This window comes from Diabrotica undecimpunctata, chromosome 5 (assembly GCF_040954645.1).
Source record: "Diabrotica undecimpunctata isolate CICGRU chromosome 5, icDiaUnde3, whole genome shotgun sequence".
Classification (NCBI taxonomy): domain Eukaryota; kingdom Metazoa; phylum Arthropoda; class Insecta; order Coleoptera; family Chrysomelidae; genus Diabrotica; species Diabrotica undecimpunctata.
The window spans coordinates 61,883,447-61,907,442 of NC_092807.1; the positions used below are offsets into that span (position 1 = coordinate 61,883,447).

The following is a 23,996-nucleotide window of genomic DNA, read 5'->3' on the forward strand; positions in this document are numbered from 1 at the left end:
ATAGTTTTTTGAATCCTTAGTGTTTGAGATATTTCTACATTACAGGTAAGAGCTCTCATATTTGTAACCATCTCCCTATGGTTATACACTCTCTCTCATTTAGACATTCTTTTTGTTTGTCCCATTGTGTAGATATTATTTTATCTACTAGTTTGTTAACTCTCTTTGAAAGTTGAATTGTGTAACCCTATTCAGCTTTTGTAATGACTATTATATTTTAGTAGGTCTTTTTCTTTCTTGTCATATGTTAAACGTATCCAATTTTCTATATAATCGATTCCAATGGAGAAACCTTTATGACAGATAACTACGCACTTTCATGCTTTATCTTAGATTTGTTGATATATGTAATGACTAATCAGACTAGCCGCATGTCACTATTGATTACGGAGCACGAGATTTGCGAAAGACGTAATTTGAATTTATTCATTTTCCGCAGTTTCGCATATACATATATCTATCATTTTTTGATACTTCAATCCAAATTTACTACAATCGTTATCGGCGGCAATTCACTTTCATAATATCAGCCGATTTATCAGTACCTACTTGTCAAGTGTCGTGTAATGAGTATAATAGCCGCTTTGGTTAATATTTTTACTTCATTATCAAATCTACATTTCAATGACCTTGCAGTGTTTATTTAGTTTAGTTGAATAAACTGTTTTTAAATGTTGATTCTAATTTTTATCTAAATAAAAAAAACAACAATAACAATAACTTTAATAAAATAAATTTATTAAGATTCTTTAAACTGTCAACAGAAAAAAGCCAAACAATTAATTGGCTTCATTGCTTTGTTGACTTTGTCTATGATTCTAGTAAAATAATAAACAAATTATAATAATTTCTCTTTTAATGTTGATAGAGTTATCTGGCGCCACGATAATAAATTGTAATATTTCATGTTGAAGCATGACTCATTTATTTGGATTGTAAAAATTATTTTTTCACTTACATAAAATTTCGTTAAATTTCTTGATATGCTGTAATACCTTTATACCTAATATAGATTTTAGAGAAGTGGATTACAAACGCGTAAAAATTTTTTAAAACAAACTAATTTAAGGGATGAACTGTAAGGACAAGAAATATTTGATATCAAGACTGTTAAAAGATATAAACCACATCATTAAAGCATTATATTTTATATCATTAAATCATTATAAAACTTCCATATCGTGTTTCTCGTCAAAAATGGTCAATATATATTTTATGTCATACTATTTCATTATCATGTTTTTATTGCTTAGTTACCGACTACATAATAGTATACTTTATGCTCGTTCGGGCATAAAGCGCACTTTATGGCCACACAGGCATAAAGACAAAAAAAAAATAGATAACTTCTTGAACCTAATCGTTTTTACAAAAGTGGCTCGGGCTTGTTCTATCAAGATCTTTGTTTGTTTACGGTTACACCATTAACAATTTATACTTTCTGTCGGCTCCGTTAGGACTTCCTTAAATATTTTTTCTAAATACAAGTTAAAGAATAAAGGCGATAGTATATCACCTTGTCTCCCTCCTCTTTTTATATTTATTTTATCCGCCAGTTGTTGTTCAACTGTTATTCTTGCCACTTGACGCCAGTATAGATTTGTAATTATTCGTAAATCTGTATCGTCCAATCCAGCTGTTGTCAATATCTCTAGCATTTTGTTGTGTCGGACCTTCTCAAAAGCTTTTCCAAAATCGATTGCACAGATGTATACATTTTGATTTATATTTTTGCATCTCTGGATCAGAACTTGGATACTGAACAAGGCTACTCTCGTGCCCTAACCGCTCCTAAATCCTTCTAATTTTCTCCTCTAATATCGGGTATATTCTGCCATGTATAACTGGCAGGAAGATATTCAAAACGTGACACACCAGACTAATTGTCCGATTAACACTGTACAATTGTATGTCTGTGGACATGTTTCATTGATATTGTGAGAAATGTCGACTTAGGCCAGTCAGTTGGTACTATCCCAGTGTCATAAATTCTGTTAAAGAGACCAGTGCTTTAATTCCACTTTCTACCAAACAATTTAGTATTTCAGCACTTCCTTCATTGGGGCCAAATGCTTTTATTTTTTGCCCTTGTATTGCCCACGTAACCTCACTTTCTGTTATAGATGTACCTGTTATAGCAATCGATGTATAGGTTTTACTCTTTCATCTTCAAATAATTCAGAAATGTATTTTTTCCATTATTTTAACTGTTTATTGAGATATAAAAGAATATATATATATATATATATATATATATATATATATATATATATATATATATATATATATATATATATATATATATATATATATATATATGTATATATATATATGTATATATATATATAATATATATATATATATATATATATATATATATATATATATATATATATATATATACATGTATATATCAATATAATATGATGAGCGTGGATTGAGTTTTTTACACCTGTGTATTGAAGAATATACAGATGTTTGCACCTGTCGTTGCACCTGGTAACAGATAATCTTAATCTTAATTTACGATTTTATTCTAAAAACTCTCAGTATAATAAGTGATATACCTATATCAATTAAATATTAGAAACAAATAGTTATAATAAGTGACAAATAACGACTAAATATTAGAAAGCAATTGAGAAAATGTAATTGAAAACCAACTCAGCGAATAATAAAACTAGTATGTAGGAATTGGTAATTAGGGATTTAGATAAGAGATTATTAAGACAATAACCTCTTGAGACAATAATAAATGAAATCATTTGTAATTCCAATATTTTTTATTTAATGAGAAATCTAATTTGTGGGAAAGTAGATAGGTTATCATTCCCCAGTAAATGTTATTGGATTTATGCAATAGTTGACATGAATGTTTTTAAATAATATACACAATAAATATTTATACTATGTTTATATTCTTTATCTGATTCAGTAAATAATCGATCAAATAATTGTACAAAGAGAATTATCACTTAAAATATGAATTTATTACGAAATTACGGGGAAATTAGCATAAGTTTGCCACTTACTGCAATACCATCTTCTGATTCGTCCGGGCTTCTCTAAAAATGCTTTTAGAGTAGATGTTAAATACTGCTGGTGACAGTATGCAACCGTGTCCAATTCCTTTTCCCACCATCAAGATCTCGACCAGTTCATTTTCGAATCGCACTGAAGACGCAAGACAATGAAGACACAGGTGCTATTTGCCAATCAATTAAATCCTCTGGAGCCAAAAAGTAACCAGTAAAGCAAAAACTAATTTGGTTTTTGCTTTATTGTTTATAACCATATAACAAACAATGGTTTGACAAAACCATTGTTGAGAGTGGTAGTACGTACATATAAGTCATAAAAATGGTAAGTGCCAAAGAAAGATACAAATAGATTGCTATCCCTTTAAAAGGAGTACTAGAGACGAAGCGCCAAGATTTTAAGGTTATACCGTCGTGTCAGAAATGATGACATTATTATAAGAGAAACAATAGAAAACAAAATGCTGATGTGATATGGCAATTTAGAACAAATTAATGACACGAAATTGCCAAAAACAATATGGATTTGGGTACCAGTAGAAAGAAGGAAACGAGATTGGTCACCTAAAAGCTGGAAAACGTCAAAGAGGCAATGGAGAAGGAGGACCTTCCTAAGGGTGCGTTCATAACGGAGACCATCGCATCGTATCCTGGCCTAGAGCACAGCATTGTACTCTTCATGTTCACAACCAGGACTCTGCCCCTGATATCGTTGTCGCCTCTTCGTATTAAAGTCATTCTTTGTTGTACGTTTGGCGGCAGTTTGGAGTTTTCATCGTCGTCAGATGAGGATGATATTCTTTTCTAATCAAATTTTAAAAAATGGTATTTTATGGAAAAGCGAAAATACAAAGTTCATCTTTTAAACAAAAAGCGATGTAAATATGAAAAATTTCACCACCTTTTTAACGACCTCAAAAAAAATAAACGTCGATTTTTTCAGTATATGAGGATGGATATAGAAACTTTTGAGTATATTTTATGCAAAATCGATAATGCTTTGGATAAAAACTATTAAACAATTGGCACGTACAGCCAATTTCACTTGAGGAACGGTTAATGGTAACAATAAGTTATGTATTAAAGCTTTATACAAAATATTAAATTTAAAAAGACAGTGGGCAAAAGTTACAAGTTTTTTTATTTATATTTATATTATATTATTTATATTTATATTATATTCACGTCCTGAGTGAGCTAGCCAGGGAGTGTTTCGTATAACGTCTAATGTAGCAATTTTGCAATTGATACATTAGGGGTTATGACGTTAAAAATTGGTCCCAACGGGAAACGATTTGTCACTCCAACGTTGTTAGTGATGTTAGTCGGATTGTAGCAGCAAACTAAGGTTTGCGGTTACAAGTTGACAACAGCAGCTCAACGTTGGGATGTTACAAATTGAGCCTCGAAGGATTACAAATTGGCACCCAATGAATGTTCGTTGGAACGTTACAAATTGGTGCCTAACGTTAAAACGCCTAAAGTTAAAAAAATTACACAAATATTTAATGGATAATGGGATAAATCATATGTTGATCAGTTGGAAGACGTGGAAGGCGTGGGCAATACATCATTTAACAACTGGAGTACATTTATTCGAAAATTAATTTTTGTTTTAGGGTCCAATGTCCTAACATGAGGAAGTATGCTGTTGAAAAATGCCTCATCTTCATCTACCATCTGCCTTTGTGATGCTCTTTCTTCTTCCAGTATTTCCCTTTTCTGTCTGTCTTCTTCTTTGCGTCTTAAATATTCTAATTGTTCGGTTTCTGTTGTAATGAAGGGATCTCCAATCGATTGCTGTGATGTTGCTTTTCTAATTTTGCTAGGTTTTTCTAGAAGGGTTGGACTACTGGGAGGTGTTCCTGGTCTTGAAGTTGGAGTGGAACTAATTTGTGAGGACATTTTAACATCGCTTGTGAGTGTGTCCTCGGTCTTAATTAAATCATCAGGCATAAGGTAAACCATCTCTTCCTGAGCCAGAAAATTGTCTGAAGTTTCTCGAGGCATACAAGTATCTTTCAGAAACAATAGTGAATTAAAATAAGGCCATTCTGATATATTGCTTTCGTCATCACCAAGTTTTTTTAGGAATGTTTGTCGAAGTCTCTTCCAGTGCGCTTTAGCATTGTCAGCTAAAACAAAAATTTCATAAGAATTTTGTAATAATAGGATTCTGGTGTAAATTTTCTAAAAATATTTTAAAATATTAAGCAACTTTTTAACATAGCTAATTTAAAAATCTATTCTAATATTTTTTTACAGGTTTTACTCTACCGGCATATCATTCCGTAGTTTGGCACATTCTTTTCGTATGGGAAATGGTACAGTGCAAAATATTATAAGTGAAGTAACAGAATGTGTGTGGAATGTTCTATCTGATATCCATATGTAAATCCCATCTCAACGTGATTTTAAAAAAATTGCGAAAGATTTTTATAAAATTTGAAATTTTCCAAATTGTGTAGGTGCGCTAGATGGAAAACATATTTGGCTTCGTTGTCCTGGTAACTCTGGTTCAATGTTTTTTAATTATAAAGGATATTTTTCCATTGTAGTTCAAGCGCTGGAAGATGCTAATTACCCATTTATAAATATAGATGTTGGAGGATATGGTAAACAGAGTGATGGCGGAACATTCAGGGCGTCTGCTTTATATAAACATATTGTGCAAGACACAAACATGACAGGCACAAACATGATTTTGCCTCATGTCTTAATAGCCGACGAAGCGTATTGTTACGATAAATATCATGGCCTATAAAACTGTAAATATATTATGACTAATATCTTTTCTATTCAAGTATTTTCTAGATCACACACCAACCGGCGGAGACGCAGGTAATAACCGGTGGGTCTCCCTCCGATAAAAAAAACCAGCCTGAGTTCCCGTTCATTCGAGGCAATTTTTGTCAACACCGCCGCGACGGGTCTTCTCCCGTCGTTCCCCAATGTTCGAGCCAATTCATATCTGCTTCTAGGGGATTCCGAAACTAACGGAGTTTTATATAAAAAGAGGAATTTTTTTGGAAAGAGGACAGTTAGTTTTTGAAGATCGCGCCGCGTTTTAAAATGTAACGCACGTATTATTATAAATTATTAGTGTAAGATAAATTAGTAATAGAGAATTTAATAAATTTGTAAGTGTTATAAATAGAACCTTTAATAAATAAATAAAAACAATAAATTAGAATTAATAAAAACATAACAGTATCCTTTAATGGAGAACCTAGTGAAACCTCATAGCATAAATGATTTAAATTCTGACAGAAATTTTTAACAAACGTTTGTCCCAGGCTCGGTAAACTGTAGAATGCGCTTTTGGAATTCTGAGAAGTAAGTGGCAACTTTTAGATAGACCAATACTTACATATGTAAAAATGGCAGATAAAATTGTTAAAACATTATGCGCTTTGCATAATACAATAATTGAAACAATAATACAATAATAGAAAAGGTATGGAACACAACCTGCATGCTGTTTAATTTACAAGGGTTCAAAATTTTCAAGCTAGAAATTTTGCTGCAGGCAGACCGGCTGATCGAGCCAAAATTGTACGAGAAAAATTTAAAACATATTATTTTGTACAATAAACAGTATATATATATATATATATATATATATATATATATATACATATATATATATATATAGATATATATATATATATATATATATATATATATATATATATATATATATATATATATATATATATACAGTATAGGTAAAAGTTTATGGTCGGTATGGACCTTACGTGAGATGGGGTGAGAAACACCTGTTTAAAAAGAGAAAGGTATATTAGATCAGCCCTTTATATCGCCGAAAATGAATGAGTTGAAATAATAAAAAAGGGGAAATTCAACGTTGCCAAACTTAATGGTTTTATTTGACCTGTCTTTTTAGCATTTGACCAATGTTCTAAGATAATCAAATTTGGTCGAAATGGATTTAAATGGCAGCTTAATGCTTTTTAATATGCCACAATTTTACTTTACAATAAGTGTAATATAACATTTTGATTTCCACTTCGGAAATCGTTTTATATAAATAAAATTTATTAATGTTTCGTATTTTAAGTACGATTGCCGAATTAAAAATCTAAACATCAAAATAAGCTTATTTTAAAGTCACATTGTGCCTTATTCCCATTAAAAATAATAAACTGCATATGATGCCACAATAAAATATTCTTCATGCAAAATTAATTGGCAACGTCTCGTTTCCGAACTCTCGATTCGTCAAAGCACCGAATCAAAGTAAGGACAAAGGTAACGAGTAGAGGTGGGTCTTTAAAGTTTTTATCGTAAACCGATTTTCGTAAACAAGTTAATATGATTGTTTAACAGTAGTTTTAAGTAAGAGAGTACCTGCATAAACAAACATAATGGTTATTATCGTTTATACACAATATTTATTGAAGTGGAAGAAACTAATGAAGGATATATTTATTATAACTTGAAAAATAAACTAAACAATACAACCCGATATTAGTAATTGTACTACGTCGGATACTATGGATGTAAGGTTACTGTTTGATAAAATTTTATTGCAAGATTCTTGCAGGCAGTCTTCATTATTTAGATTTGGTCTAAGTCTGTATTAACTAATACCAATGTGGAACGGATTGCCTTTTCTAACTCGGTCATTCTTTTTAACATGTAATAAGTGAAGTTCTACCTAGTTTCCACGTCTTGAATTGGCCGTTTGGGAACTTTGTTATGTTGTAATTGATACTTTAAAAGCCTTTCTGAAGATAAGGTACTTTTTTTGAAATGTGTTTTTTTGCCGAATTGTCGAAAAAAAAGACTTTTTATTTTATCTATTTCTACACGACAGCATTTAAGTGCGTCCTCCACCAATAAATTTAACGTATGAGCAAAACAATGTAAATGTTTTCATTCCAAAACATCTTTAATAGCTTTGACCATATTTGAGGCATTATCAGTTACTGCAAAATTTACTTTTCGTTTTAGACCCCACTGATTAATAATTTCACTAATTTCAATAGCGATGTTTTCTGAATTATGGTTTCCAGAAAAATGGCAGCAGCCTAATAAAATCGTTTTAAATTCTAAATTTTCGGTTAAATATTGTCCTGTTAATGCGATGTAATTCTCAGTTACTCCATATGTCCAGAGGTCATTAGTAATACAGATATTTTCTACTTCTTTAACAACTTGTGATCTAATAATTTGCTCAGTTTTGATATAACATTCCTGAAGTAATGAACCTGACGTAATGAACAAGTTTTTCTTGTTGGCGGTTTATATCCAGGAATGCACCCTGCAAACTTTTTAAAAGCTCGTTCTTCAACTATGGAAAACGGATGAAACGAGTCTTTGCATAGGTTTAGTAAATCCATATATATTTGTTTCTTTTGTTATAAACTAATATTTTTATTAATGGAAGTATCCATCACCTTTTGACGCTTGGGTGACGGTGGCAGTATGTCAGTACTTGTAGTAGAAGTAGTCGAAATGGACAGAAATGCGTCTGGAGAAGTTTCAATAATTGCAATATTCAGAAAGCGGACCATAAAAGCTGCGTCTTCTACAAATGTGCATTTTTTGAAAATAAAATTATTGTTCTTATACTAGGTCAATAATTTTGATTAAGAAAAGTAATTCTTAGTTGAATATTTACAATAAATAAATCCTTTGACGAACTATCAATAAAGATTTGAAATCGAAAATGCAGATCAATGGTAAATCGAAACTCATTCATTAATCAGAATACCTAGTTATAAAAAACAAAAGAAAGAGTTAAGAACCTGGTTACTTCTATAAAAAAAAAAAGAAAAAGAAGATTGTACTAGTGAAAATCAACTAATACAAGAAAAAAAAACTGATAAAGATGACTGTCCATGGTGTATTTTTGATGAATTAATTGGACATGAATCATCTAAACATACACCTGTATCGAGAGATATAAAAGAAGTCGACATGTATTTGTCTGATGATATTACCCACAAAAAATTGAAAATGCAGATCAATCGTAAATCAATCGTAAACATACACCTGTATCGAGCAATCAATCGTAAACATACACCTGTATCGAGAGATATAAAAGAAGTCGACATGTATTTGTCTGATGATATTACCCACAAAAAATTGAAAATGCAGATCAATCGTAAATCGAAACTCATTCATTTATCAGAATACCTAGTTATAAAAAACAAAAGAGAGAGTTCATAACCTAGTTACTTCTATAAAAAACGAAAAAGAAGATTGTACTAGTGAAAATCAACCAGTACAAGAAAAAAAAACTGATAAAGATGACTTAAGTCCATGGTGTATTTTTGATGAATTAATTGGACATGACTCATCTAAACATACACCTGTAAGGAGAGATATAAAAGAAGTCGACATGTATTTGTCTGATGATATTACCCACAAAAAATTTCGAACGGAGATTGGAACTGTCCATTACAGTGGTGGAAAAACCATCGCCATGTATATCTTAACTTAACCACTATATTCATAAAATATTGTAGTATTGAAACAAAATCTGCTCCTTGTGAACACATGTTCAAAATCTGGTTTAATTTTAAATAAAAGAAAAACACGGTTAACACGAAAAGTGGAAAAACTTATGTTTTTAAATGTCAATTTGGACGATTCGCGATTTAATAATGTGTAATGTGAATGTAAGTACTATTTGTATTGTTTAATTTATTTTTCAAGTTATAATAAATATATCCTTCGTTACTTTCTTTTAATATAATAGCCAATATGTTTGTTTGTGTACTCGCTTATTTAAAACTACTGGTAAACAATCAACTAGTTACAGTTTACGAAAAACGGTTCCGATAAAAATGTTAACGACCCACCTCTAGTTTCTTAGGATCAGAACCAAAGATATGTAAAATATCTCTAATCGGAACTAATCGTCTCACTAATGGGCAATGGGAGTCAATCTGAAATATGGAGGGGAGACAAAGGGGAAATATGATGTTAGATATCCTGTGTTAAATGTCCTGTTAAATTTTACCATACCGACCATAAACTTTTACCTACATTGTAAATAGAAACTTTTTTATTTCCTGGGTTTGTTGGTCTGATGTAAATAAAATTATTTAACTTTTGCTTAAACATTGCGGCAAATTTGCCAGTTTCAATAAGCACTTTATTTTATAAACATTACATTTTATTTTTATTTAAAACATTACATTACATATTTATAAAATAAAATAAAGTGATTATTCAAAATGGAGAATTTGCCAAACCGATTAAACAAAAGTTAATTTTATTTACATCAGACCGAGAAACCTAGGAAATAAAAAAGTTTCTATTTAAATATTCACGGTCAGGAAATAACAATACATATATATATATATATATATATATATATATATATATATATATATATATATATATATATATATATATATATATATTGTTATGATGTATTGTTTGTTTGAATGATGAGCAATGAGTATTTTTAATAATATAATATATAGGGTTTTTATCGCGGTTCTCAAAGAATTAGTTTGTAAGTACTTTTTTAAATTATCTTTATTATAACTATTATGAAACCCACATATATATCTAACCTAGCCAATTTAAATTTAAAATAAACTATCCTTAAATTGATATTCTTATAAAACTAATTAAATTCTATAGACAATGTAAAATTTAAACAAACTATCTTCAAAATTGAAATTGTTATGACACTAACTAAATTATATTAACAAAATTTTGTACCTTTCTTTCACTGAATGCCTAAATGAACTGTTTTCCACTATATAGATTCTAATCACCACTGAATGTCTTCGTACTTCGGCTATCCTTGTTTTTGTGAAATTACTTTTTCCAATTATCAGCTTCTACCAATTTAAGATATTTTTTTCTTCACCAGCATTTATAAACCACCAAGCAAACCAGCAAAACAGCATTTATATTTATTCTTCTTTTCAATATACCAATATCCAATTATTATAAGTTGATTTATACTAATCTCCAATCATAATATAATTTTAATTTCTTCCAATATTCTTCTAATATACTTTTTTAATCTTCAATAATTATTTGTGTATAATTATAAATGTGCATATTTTTAATCTTCATTTAACTCACTATATTAAACAATTGGACTATTTGTAACTGAATGGACTGGACCTACTTTCTTACTAAAACTTTTCTGACTGCACTATCTTGAAAATTCTGAACAATTGACTTCACTAACTTAATGAGTCTATCTTCTACTAACTTTCATAATAAACTGGCCATCTTGAAACCAAATCACGGGTATTTATATCTTTTCAATCTTCCAGAACCATCTGGTAAGAAATCATGTTCGATTTAGTTCTATTTCTTCTATATGGATGTTCTCGAATAAAGTATCTGTTCGATCCACCGACATAATCATTATTCCAGAATGTTCCAACATAAACAAAGGTCAAATTCTGCATTCTGGAGAATTCGTTAATGTTCTATTGATAATTTTGTTGACATTTAGGCTTTTCAGATCAGAATAAACATTTAAATCATTAAATATATATAAATTAAACATTTTAAACTAACATTATTATTATAACACCACTTTATATTCCCAATTATTTCCTAAAATGTCACTTTCTGTATAGTTGGTTGCCTATGCACATGGCTCACTTAAATATATGTACAACATTAAAATACAACTTTTTACAATTATTATATGCTAATTTATTAAAAATGCCCTCACATAAATATATTTTTATAAAATTTTCTAGTATATAACTTATTAAAATAACCAACTACTTTTCATATCTAATATATAACTTGTAAATTATTTTTAATCACTATTTTTCTTTCTCCTATATCATATCAATATATATATATAAAATATATATATATATAATATATATATATATATATATATATATATATATATATATATACATTTAAAATTTAAATTAAAATAAAAAATTTCATGTTTCTTAACCACAAGCATATAAATTTTAACGCCCTGTATATGACAAATTTTGTAAAAATAATTATAGCTAGTTTTAAGAGAGTGTTTCGCATAATTGTTTACTAGCCCTATGAACAATGTATTTCAAGCAAACAATTAAAGACGATTAGGGTTGACGGTTTAAGAAAGTGTTCGTCGGACTGTTTATTTAAACCACAGACAATATGTTTTAATTAAACAAAGGAGAGACTATTAGGTTTTCGAGATATGCGGGTCGGGAACTCATTAGGCCATACGGTACATAGTAGATAGTTAAAATCTACCTTTGTATTAAGATTCTCAAAAATAGATAAGAACGTGATTAGTTGTAGAAAGTAGAATAAGGATACGGAATTTTATTTCTTTTTTGGAACTCCATAAAGATAAAAAAATACATAAATTTGAAAATTTGTTTAGATTAAGGAGAGATGTAGTTTTGGGTAAATATTGGGACATGACTCAAAGTTTTGATTGGATGGAAAATTAATTGTGGGGGGAACGATTTGGAAGTCGGAGAATGAATGGGGAGAGTGAGGCAGTGTGTTTTGTTCGATCGGAAGGAGAAGTCCAGTTTTGAGTGCAGTGTACTAAAAAGGAAAAGGCCGGTTTGTGTTTGAAAAGTTACAAGCATCAACAAAAAAATCGTGGAACGAGTAATAGGCCAAGTCGAGAGATGATATAAATTCTTGAGTCCAAAGTATCCAGTATTGTGTTAAGTGATTCAAAAATTTGAAAGATTGCATCAGGAGAAAACTGGAACGAGTACGGTGAAACAAAAGAAGAACAAAATTTAGCAGAGAAGCAGAGACATTCCTGGGGGACGTGGACGAGTTTTCCTTTGATCGAAACACCAGCAAGTAAGGAAACGTGTTATGGGCGAAGACAGTGTTTAATCGTCAGCAAAGGTCAGTCGTTTTCTGTTATGCTATGAATGTATTGTTTTTCGTGTTAAATACCACAGGGCATATGGAACTACATATTTCACTATTATAAAATCATCAAATTTCAATCAGTTTTGTTTATTATAAATCATTATAGTTGACTTTTTTATGATACAATAATATTGATAAATAAAAATTATTTTTGAGATGTTTAATTTACATATAGTTACGGATTTGATGTAGTATAGTTTATTAATTTAGGTTGTTTTATTTACATATAAGTTTATATTCTGATCTGAAAAGCCTAAATGTCAATAAAATTATCGATAGAAAAGTAAAGAATTCTCTAGAATACAGAATTTAACCTTTGTTTACGGTAGAACCTTCGCGAATATGGTTATGTCTGTGGATCGAAGATATACTTTTTCGAGAACATTCATATATAGAACAATTCGAATATGATTTCTTGCCAGATGGTTCTGGAACATTGAAAAGATATAAATACTCGGTGATTTGGATTCAAAGGAGTCAGTCAGTCAGTAAGCAGTCAGTCAATTAGTTATTAAGAATACAGACACAGTTAGTGAAGTCAGTTGTTCAGTAAGTTCAAGATTAATCAGTCAGAATTAGGAAGAAAGTATAAAGTATGCAATAATCAGTGATTTAGTATTATAATTCGATAGTATTCGAAAGTATATTAAAAGATAATATGATTTAAGATTGAAAATTATGTTATGTATAAATGGTGGTTGGATAATGGAAGCAAGTATTAATTGAAAATTAAAATTATATAATATATTTGGTGATTGGATATTGGTGTATTAAAAAAAAATAAATATAAATGCTATTAAGAAAAAAATTATTTAAATTGATGGAAGCTGATAATTGGAAAAAATAATTTCACAAAAACAAGGATAACCGAAGCTGAGAACGAAGACATTGAGTGGCGATTAAAATCTTTATTTTGGAGAACAGTTTCATATAGGCATTCAGTGACAGAAAGGTACAAAATTTTGTTAGTATAATTTAGTTAGTGTCATAACAATTTCAATTTTAAAGATAGTTTGTTTAAAATTTACATTGTCTATATAATTTAATTAGTTTCATAAGAATTTCAATTTAAAGATAGTTTATTTTAAATTTACATTGGCTATGTTAAATATATATGTGTGTTTCATAATAGATATAATAAAGATAATTTAAAAAAGTGCTTACAAACTAATTCTTTGAGAACCGCGATAAAATATATATATATATATATATATATATATATATATATATATATATATATATATATATATTATATAAGGTAATTCTGTCAATAAATAACGGCAATAAATGAAAAAAAAAAAAACACTACATACTTGTTTAGAATATTATTTATATATATATATATATATATATATATATATATATATATATATATAAATATATGCATATCGGTATATGGGAGGCATACTATCCTGGCATTTTTTCAAAAAAATACATTATTGCATAACCGGGATCGGAATACCCAATATTATTCAGGGGAATACTATACTAAGTCCAAACCCTTTTAGAAACGAAATTAAACGAGAAACTATGTATATTATGTCCAGTTTGCTTTAGAGGTATATAATCTTATCTGGACTTAACTTATATCAGAGAACTACGAATCTCTGCTTATATTCCTCCAAATGAAATATGAACTGGATCTTAAGTCCATTATAGGATCATATGCTTCAATGAAAATATATCAAGTATATAATAAAATATACACACACGTGTGCATTTTCGTTAAACTTAATATTTTTAAAACAAACTTAAGTTAAATGTCAAGTGGAGACTGCTTACAATATTGGTTTAGTAATTTTATGGTTTACAGGCCGCCCAAATTTATTGTGTTTATGTCTTTTGGAGATTGGATTTAATTATTACTTAAATTATTAGGTTGTACTAAGCAGTATTTTAACGAAAAATCGTCATTAATGACAGGCAGGCGCATTCTGAAAATAATATAATATTTAGTTTTTAACGTACCAGCATAGCAAACAGATAACAGATTTAAAGTCGAAAGCGGGTTATTTTAGAGAAGGTATTTAGTGAGTCTTTTATTGCTTTAAAAATGGCTTTTCGCAAAAAAGTTTAAGGATATTAGATTTGTCGCTCTCCGACATGCCTAAGTCTTTAAATACAGACCCCAGATTACAAAAAGGTAAGTTTTTATCATTAAATTATTATTTTTTTCAGTCAGTCGTGAAAAAATAAATGTAATATTTACTTCTTCTCTAAATGTTAATAAAAATATCTTTAATAATAATAATTATTTTATTTAAAGTCTAGTTCCGTTGTAACGAAACTTTCTATTGCAGGTGAAAATAAAGAAACCCTACTACATCACGAACTTAGCGATATATGCGGCCAAGATGCAGCCATTAAATCGGCTAGTGTTGCAGAAGAAAAGCATTCTAAACAAAGTTCAGTGGTAAGTGCCAACCTTTATTTAAGTGACAGCGATGACTCAATAAAGGATAAAGATTATCAACCAGATTCGGACACTGATTCAGATGAAAGTGGAAGTAGGTTTCCTGTACCTTTATCGGCATTTCCAGAAGGTGTGCCAAGTACATCTAATGCTATACCAGACTCTTTAACTAATACACTAAAATACTATAAATCCCAATCGTCTAGTGACCAAAAGAAAAGTCGTCAATAAAACAAAAATAAAGCAGACAGGAAAGAAACGAACACGACATGTTCTTAACTGGAAAGCGAATGAGAGAAAAAGAAACTATGCTGGTGGAAGGGCCTATGTTAGTAAGAAGGGTAAGAATGTTCTTTGCAAAAACTTAAAAGTGCCATGCGGAACATCTTGCCGCATGAAATGTAGTTCAAAATTATCTGAAGCTTAAAGGGAAGATATTTTCAAAAAATATTGGAATGATACAGCCGATTATAACATCAAAAGGCAATTTATATTGTGTCCAAACGAGACCTACAGAACGAAGTAGGTTGCGCACAAGAGATGAATCTAAACTAAGATCAAATACTTTAATTTACTCTTTTGTAATTAACGGTAATAAAACTGTAGTATGTAGAACGATGTTCTTAAACACGTTAAGTATTTCACAACAAGTAGTGAAGACTGATTTATCAAAACGACAGGATGGCGGCATGGTTCAAAGAGAACTTAGGGGCACTCATGAGCCAAGTAATAAGACAACGGAAACAATTATTCATTCTGTGGTATCACATATTTCATCTTTTCCGAAATACGAGTGTCACTACAATCGGGAAAGGTCCAAAAATAATTATTTAGGTCCTGATTTAAATATTGAAAAAATGTATAAATTATACAAACAGGAAAAAACAGAGAATAAGGATGCTATTGAAGACATAGCAAAGTCCTGGCTATATCGCGATATATTTAATAAGCAATTTAATTTAACATTTAACCCCCCAGAGGTAGACACTTGTGACGGCTGCGATATGTTTGCAGCTAAAATACGAGCAATTGATAATGATTCTGAGAAACAAATGATTGAAAACGAGAAAGAAACGCACTTAAAAGAAGCAGAAAACAAATATAAATTTAAATCTATTGATATGGCCGAAACAAAAGTAAATAAAAAGCACAAAGTACTGACTGGTGATCTACAAAAGTGCCTTCCAACGCCATATTTGACCAATACGATGGATATAATAGTGCTGCGTATTGTGTAATGTGGGATGAAACCAAAGCAAACAGAGGAGGAAATGAAATTGCTTCGGAAATTTTAAAGTGGGCTGATCCAAATATTCCTTCATCTAACGTCGAATGTGTAACCATATGGGCAGATAACTGTTGGGGCCAGACCAAAAACCTATGCGTAGTTATGTGTGCATTTTACCTCATTTAAAGATATCCCAAACTACAAGTAATAGATTGTAAATTTCTTCTAAAGGGGCACACGCATATGGAATCCGATTCAGTACTCGCTAATATTAACTCAAAAATTGGTAAAGGAAAAAGTGGCAAACATGTAGGAGAATACGGACTCGGTAAAAGAAATAAACGAGATGACAGACCACTTCAATTCTGCCAGGAGAATAACATGATTGTATCTAATACATTCTTCAACTTACCAAAGAGAAGACTTTATACGTGGAAATCACCCCAGTACAATGGCGAAAGAATAATTCGAAACCAGATTGATTTTTTACGGATAAACGAACGATACAGAAACTCCTTAAAATCCGTTAAAACTTACTCAGGCGCAGATGTCTTTTCAGACCATAACCCTCTAATAGCGCAAATGAGTATTAAACTAAAAAGAGTGGAGCAGAAAAGAAGAGCAAATCAGATAGACGTCAGTCATTTATGTAACCTGAAGGTAAAGGAGAAACTGCAAAAATGTATTAATAATAATTTGAAAATACTTCATGAAAAAGAAACATCTCAGCCAACGAAAAACATAGATAAAAAATGACAAAACGTAAAAATGGCGATAACAGGTCCTGCGAAGAAAATTCTGACTAAAGAAAAACCAAAAATAAAGCAAAGGTGGATGACTGATAAGATCCTTCTTCTCATGGACAATCGGAGAATAATGAAAGGAAAAAACGAACAAAGATATAAACAAATACAAAAAGAAATCACAATAGAAATCAGAATGGCAAAAGAAGATTTTTATAAAAGAAAATGTGAAGAAATAGAGCAATTTCAGGCAAACATGATATTTTTAATGTACATAAAAAAGTGAAAGAACTTGCAGGTACACAAAAACGTAAGCAGCCAAATACCCTGTATAATGTCAACGGAAACATAATAACAGAACTAGAAGAACAGTTGAAGACATGGAAAAACTATATTGAAGAACTCTTTGCAGATGATAGACGACAATCTGAGCTAAGTAACATACAAGGAGACGAAGGTCCAGAAATAACGGAAGAGGAAGTAATGTACGCACTAAAAAGAATGAAAAATGGTAAAGCCCCAGGTCCAGATGAAATACCAACGGAAATCCTTAAACTGATAGAAAAAGACTCGATTCGCATTTTAGTTAAACTTTTCAATAGCATTTATACATCAGGAAAAATATCACAAAAATGGCTTTTATCCACCTTTGTTATTATACCAAAAAAGATAAATGCCAAACAATGTAGTGATTACCGTACAATCAGTCTGATGAGCCATGTACTGAAAATATTCCTGAAAATTATACACTCTAGAGTACACAAAAAACTGGAAATGGACATCAATAATACCCAGTTTGGATTCCGAAATGGACTTGGAACAAGAGAGGCACTGAACGTCTCAAAGTATGTCTCAAAGATGACATAAATCAAGATGTATTCATGTGTTTCATAGATTACAACAAGGCCTTTGATAAAGTGCGGCATGATCACCTAATCAGACTCCTGACAGAAAAGAATTTAGATAAACGAGACATCCGACTAATAGCAAATATGTACTACAATCAGAAAGCAGTAGTGAGAGTAGAGAATAAAAGCACTAAAGAAATTAAAATAAAGCGAGGTGTGAGACAAGGGTGTATACTGTCACCACCCCTGTTTAATCTCTATTCCGAAGACGTAATGAATAGAACACTCTCTGAGCAATCCGTAGGTAGTAAAATAAATGGTGTTAGATTAAACAATCTGAGATTTGCCGACGACACCGTTCTGATCGCAAAAACACTTGAAGAGCTACAGACATTGGTGAATAAGATAGCAGACTGCAGCGAAAAATATGGACTAGGATTGAACATAAAGAAAACTAAATTTATGGTAACATCGAAATCAACACAAAATGTCCAAAATTTATATTTACACAATGAAATTATCGATCGAGTTAGCAAATACAAATATTTAGGCACTTTTATAAATGAAGACAACGATAGCTCAGCAGAAATCAAAATAAGAATAGAAAACGCCAGATCCATATTCACTAAAATGAAGAGAGTGTTCTGCGGAAGAGATTTGAGCCTTGAAATGAAACTTCGCCGGATGAGATGCTACGTACTTTCTGTGCTGTTCTACGGAATGGAGTCATGGACGTTGATTGATACCAAAAAATTAGAGGCATTTTAACTATAGATGTATCGCAGAATCCTGAGAATATCATTTACCGAGAGAGTCACAAATGTCGAGGTCTTGAGAAGAATGAATAAAGAAAAGGAAGTCATATTTACGATCAAAAAACGGAAACTGCAATACTTGGGACACATTACAAGAGGCGAAAGATATGAACTGCTTCGAATAATTATGCAAAGGAAAATAGCAGGAAAAAGGTCCATAGGAAGAAGACGAAACTCCTGGCTAAATAATCTACAGGAATGGTATAGCTGTAGCAGCAACGAATTGTTTCGGTTAGCAGTTTCGAAAATACGTATACCTAGCCCTGATGATCGCCAACCTTCGGAACCAAGATGGCACTTAAAGAAGAATATTAAAAGAAAACAGAAAAAACTACCCACTCTAACTATATTAACACCCTGGGACTGGCAACAATTTATACGTCAGTGCTCAAATAAATACGAAGCTGTCAACATGGAACTGAATGATTTTAAAATTTTTGCATGCTTATATTCTTCAACAGGTCCATTTATTAATCGGAACATAAATACTGATAGAGAGGCATTTCAAATTTTAAAATCAGTGATCTTACGTGTTACCAAAGAAAATTTTGGAATGATTCAATATAAAACTTCATTCAACAGTGACACTTTTCAAATGGTTGACTTAAGACGAAATAAAAGAGGTGATATCATTTTGCCAGAAACTTTACCACAAAAGAATATGCAATTGATTCCTATATCAACAAAAAAATATAGCTATCTTATGGACTTACTCTTATACTTGCCATCGTATTGCCATGATTTCTATAACAATCTGCCACATTCAAACGAAGAATCCTAGTACCCTAAAGATAATGATGACATGTAATTTGAGAACTGTATGTTAATTATAACTAAATAAAATAAATAAAGAAATATTGACGAGTTTTTTTACACAGATAACCAATTTATAACGACTTAGTATATGTGTATTATAAATATAAGGAGTCTTATAATTTAGAGGTAATATATCCTAAGTCCATTATTTTATTATCTTTAAACACTTACATTACTTTCATAATACCACAGCAAACTATATATAATACTATTTTTAAATACCGACAATAGTTTCCGCTACAATTATTAATTACTTATCATTTTTGGAACATACATCAAATATAATGTTTAAGTGCTCCTCCTGTAAAATTATGAAAATGTGACTAGGATACTATGCTTCCCATGTATATATATATATATATATATATATATATATATATATATATTTATATATATATATATATATATATATATATATATATGTATATATATATATATGTATATATATATATATATATGTATATATATATATATATATGTATATATATATATATATATATATATATATATATATATATATATATATATATATTGTATATATATATATTGTTATGATGTGTTTTTTGTTTGAATGATGAGCAATGAGTATTTTTAATAATATAATATATAGGGTTTTTATCGCGGTTCTCAAAGAATTAGCTTGTAAGTACTTTTTAAATTATCTTTATTATAACTATTATGAAACACACATATAATATATATCTAACCTAGCCAATGTAAATTTAAAATAAACTATCTTTAAATTGATATTCTTATAAAACTAATTAAATTCTATAGACAATCTAAAATTTAAACAAAACTATCTTCAAAATTGAAATTGTTATGACACTAACTAAATTATATTAACAAAATTTTGTACCTTTCTTTCACTGAATGCCTAAATGAACTGTTTTCTACTATATAGATTCTAATCACCACTGAATGTCTTCGTACTTCAGTTATCCTTGTTTTTTGTGAAATTACTTTTTCCAATTATCAGCTTCTACCAATTTAAGATATAGTTTTCTTCACCAGCATTTATACACCACCAGCAAACACCATTTATATTTATTCTTCTTTTCAATATACCAATATCCAATTATTATAAGTTGATTTATACTAATCTCCAATCATAATATAATTTTAATTCCTTCCAATGTCCATCCAATATTCTTCTAATATACTTTTATAATTATATTAAACAATTTGACTATTTGTAACTGATTCACTGACTCCAACTAATCTTTCATATTTCTTACTAAACTTTTCTGACTGACTTCTTGAAAATTCTGAACAATTTACTTCACTTACTAACTTTCATAATAAACTAGCCTGACTTCTGACTAAAAACTTCCATCTTGAATCCAAATCACGGGTATTTATATCTTTTTGGATATTCTAGAACCATCTGGTAAGAGATCATGTTCCAATTTGTTCTATTACCTCTATATAGATGTTCTCGAAAAAAATATCTGTTCGATCCACCGCCATAATCATTATTTCGAGAATGTTCGACCGTAAACAATGGTCACACTCTGCACTCTGGAGAATTCGTTAATGTTCCATTGATAATTTTGTTGACATTTAGGCTTTTCAGATCAGAATAAACATTCAAATTAGTAACTAACACTCTAATTTAATAAAATACACAATTCAGACAATATATTATTATAACCCCACTTTATATTCCCAATTATTTCCTAAAATGTCACTTAGAGACAGAGTTTGTATAGTTGGTTGCCTAGTCACATGGCTCACTTAAATATATTTACAATATTAAAATACAACTTTTTACAATTATTATATGCTAATTTCTTAAAATGCCCTCACATAAATATATTTTTATAAAATTCTCTAGTATATAACTTATAAATTATTTTCTATAAACCCCAATCGTCACAATATATATATATATATATATATATATATATATATATATATATATATATATATATATATGAAACAGACATTTTACATTTGAAACCACTTTTACCGCAGTACAGATAAAATGTGTTTGTACAAAAATAAAAATTTTCTCATTTCGTTCTTAATTAGATATATTTTATTGGATAATTTAGTATATTATTAGCAAATTTCCTTTAACCATTAGTGTACTTACCAGGGAAACCAGATTCTACAGCAATTTCGGACCACAGTTTTTTCAATATAATACTATTGTGGTGATTTTTATTCTCCTTATTCCAAATTGCTTCTCGCACAAATACCAAACTTATCAACTTTTCTTTATCCATATTGCGTTTCGATCGTAGAGTAATACGGTCGAGGGTCGAAAAAATACTATGCTCGAATACTAATACTATTACCATAGAAAAACCGAACACCTGTGTTCGGTTGTTCTCTGCTATTACTATAGTTGAAGTCGATGATCCGATACCTGGCTCGAGGCTGGGCGCTGCGCTTTAACGGTGAACGCTGGCATTATGATTATGGTCCGAGCGAGGGTCGGCGCCTCATCATGAGCGCGCACTCAAGGTTACTGGTAGGACCGAAAATGATAGAAATTGAAAAGCAAAAACGGTATATACAGGGTGAGTCACCACTAACGGGACGAAAGATTACAGCGAAACGGTAAAAGATTTTGAAAAAAATTTAAATTTATAGTTTGAAGGTTAATAAGGGCTACATTTTAAAATTATTTTGAAATATACAGGGCATCCCAATAAAGTGCGGCGTATCAAAGTTATATTTTTTCTTATGGGACACCCTATATTTTATTACATTTTCTAATTGTTAGCAAAGAATTAGGTATAGTTTCATAAGACATCCCTATACCTATATACAGAGTGTTCTGAGTTATATGGAATATTCGTAAAATGTGAAGCTTTAAACTAAGACTAATTCCTAACTTATTTAAGCAATTCTAATACAATTAGTTATACCTCTAAATAGTTGGATATTGGTTAAATGTAATTCATGATTAATTATTTAACATTTATTTACAGGGTGTTCAAAATTTGTAGTTTCATTATTGGATTATTCAATATGTAATATAAGGCTTATTTTAAATGGAACACCCTGTATATTAATGAATAATTGTGTTAAAAAAAATTTCCACTTTCGAATGATATATGGATGTTTTAGATTTCAAAATATTTATAGTTGTTGCTCTCGATTTTTAAACCCATCATTTTGAAATATTTTGTTATAAATGAAACCAATGTAGTTGTAAACAAATGTGTATACTTTATACTTTTACGTGCTGATCCACAACGAATCAAAAAGAATTTTAATAAAACAAATAATACAAAATAAACCACAACTTACTACATTATAAGCAAAAAAAATTTGTTTTAAAGAAGACTAACTCTCGACTTATAAGTAATTATAACAAATTTTCTCTTACAGCGAAATATATGGGTAATGGTTAAATTTATTCCATTATTGATTATTAAACATTTATTTACAGGGTGTTAAAAACTTAGTTTCAATTTTGGATTATTCAATATCTAATATAGGGCTTATTTTAAATGGAACACCATGGATATTAATTAATCATAATGATTGCGCTAAGAACTTTAACTTTTCTTAACGTAGTTTTTCTTCACCAAAATTAATATCCCAACTGATATTTCAAACTTTTTATTTAACCAAACAAATTTACAATGCTATGTTATTTCCGCCATTATAACAACTTCTCTCTACAACCTTACTCCACTTGTACATGCGCATTGCCACTCGGCCGAGTCCGTTAGTCTTACAGGTTACAACTACACACTGTTGCAAGACTGACCTAAAAATCCTATATTATACAAAATTAAAAGTCCCAAACACGTAATACTAAAAAAAGTTTCCTCTTTTGAACGGTATAAAGATATCCTATACTACAGTCTCATAGTTTTTGCGTAATTTACAATTATTTAAACTCTTCATGGATATACTGATTTTAAAACAAAAGATATAGTTAGTTAATGTCATTGTATGACATTGTCATTTTCTGACATAACTGTCTGGTAATTGTCAAAATATAAACATTCGTGTGTAATATTTAGCTTTTATTATTCCTAAAAATGAAGAATTACGCTATCCATGAAAGAGTTGACATGGTACTTTGCATTGGAGAATGTTTGGAAAATTGTCTCTTAGCTTCTAAAGTTTATGCTCAAAAGTATCCTGATAGAAGACACCCACACAAGGAAGTTTTTGAGAGATTGCTTAATATATTCTGTGCTACTGGTAATGTTGCATACGAAAAGGTAAACAAAAATAAACCAGTTATTGGTGACAACGT

At 29.9% G+C, this 23,996-nt stretch overlaps 1 protein-coding gene across 1 annotated transcript; it reads right to left on the reverse strand.

The window, feature by feature from the left end:
• Positions 1 to 2,437: 2,437 nt before the first annotated feature.
• Positions 2,438 to 22,164, reverse strand: LOC140440638 (uncharacterized). Its single transcript, XM_072531009.1, has 2 exons — positions 21,867 to 22,164; positions 2,438 to 5,173 (listed from the first exon to the last, which is right to left on the reverse strand). The coding sequence occupies exons 1-2, from the start codon at positions 22,072 to 22,074 to the stop codon at positions 4,575 to 4,577; spliced, it is 807 nt and encodes a 268-aa protein (XP_072387110.1). The 5' UTR covers positions 22,075 to 22,164; the 3' UTR covers positions 2,438 to 4,574.
• Between the last annotated feature and the right edge of the window lie 1,832 nt (positions 22,165 to 23,996).